Raw genomic sequence first — 6946 nt, 5'->3', positions numbered from 1 at the left:
CCTTTCTCAAAGGTATACATGTTTATTAAATGAGATTTCCACAGTGTTCTTGTAGGATGGTGGTCATGTCTTGGGATTTGCTGTAAGGACAGAGAGTCAAGTGTAGTGCTGAATGATTTCTCACATCATTATTCAAAGTTTTATAACTTCATTGTTTAACATCCCAAAGCTCAAAATATTTTGCTTCCAGTAGGACACACTAGGATATTGATTACAAACATTTAAGTAGAAGTATTTCATCTTTCCTTTGGCACCTTGGTACCTCACAAATTTTGCACAAATTAGTCAAACATAAGCTATATATATATATATATAATATACATATAATATATATACATATATGTTTGCATGTGTGTGTGCGTGCATATGTGTGTGTATAAATAATTTCAAAAACTTATAGGCAAATTGATTTGGACCTGGAAGGAACCTCTGAAGCCATCTAGTCTACATTCATCATATTACAGAGAAGGAAATAGATGCTACTCTACTTTTTAATTAAGCAATATGAACTCAGATTTCGGATTACTGTTGCAACTATTATCAGCAAATAGTCACAATTACTGAATTCTACTACAAGCTTATAATCTGTTAAATCTTTTAGGATTGTCTATCTTTCCCTAGCACTCTCATCAAGGCACCCTTTACTTCATTGTTCCTCAGACTATAAATAAGGGGGTTCACCATGGGGTTAAATAGGCTATGGAACAGGAGGAAATATTTCTTCTGTACTTTAGGGTTCCCATGCTCAGGCCCAATGTACATAATGATGGCAGTGCCATAGAAAAGTCCTACTACACAGAGATGGGAGGAGCAGGTGGAAAAGGCTTTCTGTCTCCCCTCTCTTGACTGGATATGCAGGACTGCCCAGAGGATTCGCGTGTAGGAGATCACAATTGAAGAAAAGGGCCCCACCAACACAGAAGCAGCCCCAGCCAAGACCAAGATCTCATTGATATGGGTGTCAGCACAGGCAAGTTTGAGTATAGCTAAGATTTCACAAAAAACGTGGTTGATTTTCTGGGGACCACAGAAAGTCAATGGCAGTAATAAAATTAGATGGGCCAAGGTCAGAAGGAAGCCAGGGACCCAGGAAGCCAATGATAAAGTGATACACACCCACCAGCTCATGATGACAGGATATCTGAGGGGGTGACAGATTGCCACATAATGATCATAAGACATCACTTCCAAGAGAAGACATTCTGTGAGGGCAAAAGTCAAAAAGAGAAAAGTCTGAGTTATGCATCCTGCATATGAGATGGGCTTGACTGGGTCCAGTAGGTTTGCTAGCATTTGAGGCACAGTGTTACAGGCATAGGAAATGTCAACAAGGGCCAATTGTGAGAGGAAGAAGTACATGGGGGTGTGGAGTCGGGCCTCCAGAGAGATGAGTCCTAAGATTACTCCATTGCCCATTAGGGTGAAGGCATATAGCAGAGAGGAGAGCCCAAGGAGAAACATTCGCATATCAGGGCCAAGAGGAAATCCCATCAGAATGAATTCTTTAACCAATGTGTGATTGTTCATCATGGTTCTGTGACAGAGACAAAGAAATCATTTGGGCAAAAAGCTTCACCAAGAATTTTTATCGACTGATATGTGCATTAAAATAAATGCATAAATATGACACCCTTCCAATGCCCTTATATTGACTCTAATGTGATTTTACAGATCTTACTTTGATTAAAATAACACATTAGTATTCTCTTAGATACTTTTCATACAAATTTGGAATTCTCAGCAAGTAATTTACTCGATCATCTTCCTTTAATGAAGATTAATGCCTTCTTTGCAATTGATAGCTTTTGAGCATTGTAGTGGGAGGAGCATGGGGAGATTAAATGTCTTCCCTGTAGTCATGCTGTCATTATATGTCAGAGGCAGGACTTGAATCCAGATCCTCCTGACTCTGAGAATTCCTTCCTGTTCATTATATCATACTGTCTCTTGCCAAAGATAATATTTTAAAGACATACCTGGTCTCCATTCGTATGAATCCTCCTTCTTCCTAAGTATGTGACAACTCCTATGTGCTATATTTGGTAATCTTCATAATTTTCTGCATGTTAAAAAAATTTCCATCATGTTGTGACCAATTTTACATTTTAAACCTTTATTGTCTTGCTTTGCCTGATCTTTGGATAATAGACAAGATATACTATATAGTAAATATGTATATTTTCTTATTTTCCTCCAATTAAAAATAATTAGCAATAAGCTATTGATTACTTACTATATGTAGAAAATTATGTTAGGTACTGAAGATTTTTTTTGAAAAATTTATATACTCACACTTTAGTGGAGTGATATTACATCCACACAGATATACTCTCAAAAATAACTTTTGGTTTTTGGCAGTAACAGAGCACATAAGAAGTAAGGGAATGAGTGCTGGGGGACAATACCCAGAAGAATCCTTAACAGAGGAAGAAGAATGGGCTCTGTGGACAGTCAGCTCACAAGCAAATCATTTCTAGTTGATGTTTATATACCCAGGAAGTTTAAAAAAGAGTGAAAATTGAAAGACCAAAGACAGATCCTCTGAAGTGGTTCCTAGAGGGAGGACTGGCACTCAGGGAAGGTGAGAGTCAATGAACCTGAAACTCCCAGGATCCATTCTTTCATTTTTATATTACTTCCTTTTGAGGGACTAAATCTGTATTGTTAAAAATAGAACATTACCAAGGTAGCAATAACATAATGTAAACTGGGCTCTGTCATGTCTAGTTACCCAATCTATATAGCAGGAAGCATTTATTAAACCTCTTCTCTGTGCTGAGCATGATGGAGGAAGTTGTCTTGCTGTATGCATACATTTGAAGATCCTTTTCCACTTGCTACTTCAGTCCTCAATTTCCATAACCCCATTCTTTTCTTACCTTCCTGTGACACTGAATGCCACTTGATGGATTTAGGTTTCCTTATTCAATTCTGAGTAATTTTATTTACTGATCAGAACTTACCAATTTTGTTGTGACAATAGGAAAAGAATCATGAGAATCTTTACCCCCACAGTCTCCTGGCATTTTATTGTGTAGTTTGACCCAAATAGGTTGTTGTACCTCTCTTCTGAGTGTCTGTGGAAGGGAAACCAAGAATAGCTCACTAACTAGGCTGCTGAGTGAAGAAATTACCTCTAGAATATGCTGGATGTAGGCAATAATCACCATCTACAGCAGAAAGATCAGCCTGCCTACCTGAGCTGGCATCTGGATTGAGAGCAGCATAATCAAGCACCACTGGCAGTAACTTCCATAAGCCATTTTCTGGTCAGGTTAGTGACCCCTTTGTTCTCTTTGGCTCCTCACATATTTAATTGTGTCAAGTGTAACTCCTACCACTAACTATTCTCTGTGGTGATCACAGAAAGGGGACATTGAGAGGAAGCAGAGGACTCAAGGTTCATACAATGGCTGTCAATATTTTACTAGTAAAATAGTTAATGGACCCAATAATGCTGTCTTCATCCAGGGCTTGGCTTGGCCACTGGTGCCTTGAAATAAAGTGCTAAATTTAGAGTCAGAAGACATGATCATGAATTCCAGCTTTACTTACTGTACGTGTGACCTTGGTCAGTCAGTCATTTCTTAAGCACTTACTATGTGCCAGGCACGATGATTACTGCTAGAGACATAAGAACAGACAAAAGACAGAAAATCACATTGTAATGGGGGATACAACATACAAACAATTATGTAGAAACACAATATATACAAGATAAATTGGAGAGAACCAAGAGAAGGAAGGCATGAACATTAAGCAGGACCAGGAAGGGCTTCTTGTAGAAGGTGGGATTTTAGTTAAGACTTAAAAGAAACCAGGGAAACCCAGTGGTATGATGAGGAGAGAGCATTGCAAGTTTGGGGGACAGCCTGTGAAAATGCAGACAATAATGAGATGGAATTTTGTGTGTAAAGGAAGAGTAAGGAGGTTGAGTTAGTGAATCACAGATTCCATGGCAAGGAGTAAATAATATGATTGGAAAATCAAGAAGATACTTAACCTCCCTGAACCTCAGTTTCCTCAGCTATAGCATGAGAAGAGAATACTAAATGACTTCTAAGGTCTGTTCCAGCTCTAATCAGTGGTCCTATAATCCTATGACCTCTGAGTCCCTTTCATTTCTAAATCTATGATTTCAGTGCCTTATCTTATGATCCTAGTGCTGAAGCCCTGCTTTTTACATCATTGTTAGGCATGAACTGAAAGGAACGCTCACCGAAACAGAGAAATGGGACTCATCTGTGATTCTTTCTGGAAGCTCCCATTGTCTCCAGCAACTACTCTGGGAGATATCTTAGGTACTGAAATCTCACTATCCACCCTGGTTTTTAGCTGGCATATGATTTGAGGGAGTCATCACTATTACACCTAAAGGGGAATTTTTATTCCCTAACAGCTAAATATAATCTTAAATCTTGATAATCACAAAGTTCAGTGAAGGAAGAAAGTCCATGGGGCATCATACCCATACAGGGAAAAAAAGAGGCCAATCATCAACCACCATGCATTTACCCACCTACCTATTCCCTATAGAGGGATACAAGGGTCTTTTTGTCTTTCAGGGCCCCTGTGGAAGGGAGTTCAAAGGAATAGTCATGCATAGATAGTTTCAATACCCACAAGTATCCTTATGTAGGAAGTTTAAGACAGAGGTCATATTCCTAGGTATCCACTGCATATTGCTGCTGTTGTTCAGTCATTCAGTGTTGCCTGACTCTTTGTGACCCTTTCTGGAGTTTTCTTTGCAAAAATCCTGGAGTAGTTTGCCATTTCCTCCTCCAGTAGATTAAAGTAAACTTGCTTAAGTGACTTGTCAGAGAAACCTAGCTAGTGAGTCTCTGAGGATGAATCTGAACTCAGATCTTCTTCACTCTAAGCTCAATGTTCTATCCACTGAGCCACCTCTTAGGCAAATGAAGGTTAAGTGACTTGCCCAGGATCACACAGCTAGTGAGTGTCTGAGGCTAGATTTGAATTCACATCTTCCTGACTCCAGACCAAACAATCTATCCAATGAGCCATCCATTTGCCTCTACCCAATCAACTAATATGCATTAGATAGTACCTTCCTCTCAGTGCGTGATCTTGTTGCTTGTCCCTTCATATAAATTTCTTCCAGGTCTAGAACAACTTTATAAGATGAGGCTTAGATAGGAGGAAGCTGAAACTATTCTTGGGTGACAACGAATTGGCCCCTGGGTAATACTCCTATAGCTCATACTCTTTTATACTCCTTCTTTAATAGAGGCTATATTCCTTACTTTCTCATGATCCTCCTTCATCTTTTCTGCATAGCCCACATATATACACAACTTCACCAGAAGTGACAAGAGAATGAACTTCAATGTCCCAGTACATCATTCTATGTTACACAGATTGGAGGCAATAATTAAGTTTTGGATCTTGGGACACTGGATTAATTTGTGGGACTTATGGAGTCAAGAAAAGATGTGATTTATCCCAAGGGAATGTATGAGGGTCTAATTCTCACAGGATTTATTATTGGTACGAATCACTGAGAAAATTTTCTTTTGAAATCATCCTCAATTCTACTGACACTTTGTCCTTTTCCTCAGGGAAGTTGTGGAGTTCTCTAAATCCCAGACCTTCCTACATCAGTGATTATCTGTCCTCTTATCACTGGTATCCCAAAAGGTCAGAAATTCAAGTGATCTCTCCATAATAAACAGCTCAGAAAATCTCAGGGACATGGATAATTTCATAGTTTTTAGTCTGTTTGACTTTCTTTAAAAGAAAAAAAAAACAACTCTTTTTTTGTACTTGAAGCTGAGACAATGTATTATTTTATTCACCAATCACAAATCTAATTGATAAATCAATAAATTCTCAAGAATCTCTCACTTCCTTGTCCTATGTCCTTGGAATGAACCAGTAGATAATTAGGCATAGTAGCCTGGGCTTTTTGACATTGTAACTTTTGACAGCTGATAATTCAATCGACTGGTTCACAGTTCAATAAGAGAGTTCAGGAGCAATCCCCCATTACTAAACAAGAGCCTCACTCTACCACCACTCAATTTCTCTCTTTCTAGGTCCTTTCTTTGCTTCTACAAAGTACCATTTCTGGTGAATTTAGCCTTCCTATCTGCTGCACTAAAACTCTTCTCCGTGTTGAGTCTTCTTTCTCTCAACTTTCTCAGTAGAAGCTGCCAATATAGCTTTTTCTGCTTATCTCACACCTCAAGATCTCCTTCTGGCAGCAGCAATTAGCTCTTCACCCTTCTTTTATCTTGTCCCTTAAATCACATGAGACAATGGTCCTTGGCCACATCTTCTTTGCCTCCATCCTCCAAATGAATATAAATATGCACCTTATCTACCCTCCAATCAGGTATCTAAGGCATATCAATTTCTAAGTGTTTCTGCTGACATTGTACTCCAATGCAGTTGCACAAAAATGACTCCCTATGAAACATCTTCTAAATACATTTCCAATTATTGTCATCATTCTAATATAATATTTTCAAACTTTAGATTCACATGGAATACCATGACATTACCATTATCTTCTAGTCAGAATACTGGACAAGATGTCAGAATGTTATAGCTGACATTTGCATAATGCCTTAAGATTTCCAGAGTGCTTTACATAAATATTCTCATTTGATCTTCATGATAACTCTGTGACATAGGTGACATTATTATTTGTCTCATTTTATCCGTGAAGAAACTGAGACTCAGAAGTGATATATTTCACCCATGGTACCACAGATAGGAAGTGTCAGAGGTGGGATTGGAAGGAAGGTTTTCTGACTCCAAGTCCAGGGCTCCATTCACTACCCCACACAATACTGTATCTCCCATAATCACTGGTAAGTGGTCATCTAGAGAATTCTTGAAGACTTTCAATGATGGCAGCCCATTTTAATGTCAAAAATTTTTCTGTATCAGCATCTCACACTATTTCCTTATAAGCAGGATA

General features: G+C 38.5%; 1 protein-coding gene across 1 annotated transcript; it reads right to left on the bottom strand.

Annotated features, from left to right (window-relative positions):
* Window positions 1-597: 597 nt before the first annotated feature.
* Window positions 598-1536, bottom strand: LOC114027334 (olfactory receptor 13-like). Its single transcript, XM_027841313.1, has one exon. The coding sequence runs from the start codon at window positions 1528-1530 to the stop codon at window positions 598-600; it is 933 nt and encodes a 310-aa protein (XP_027697114.1). The 5' UTR covers window positions 1531-1536.
* Between the last annotated feature and the right edge of the window lie 5410 nt (window positions 1537-6946).

Source organism: Vombatus ursinus, unplaced genomic scaffold (assembly GCF_900497805.2).
Source record: "Vombatus ursinus unplaced genomic scaffold, bare-nosed wombat genome assembly UNPS02014858.1, whole genome shotgun sequence".
NCBI classification, from domain to species: Eukaryota; Metazoa; Chordata; class Mammalia; order Diprotodontia; family Vombatidae; genus Vombatus; species Vombatus ursinus.
Note: the sequence above shows the minus strand (reverse complement) of the source record. Positions and strands in the feature narration are given on the sequence as shown.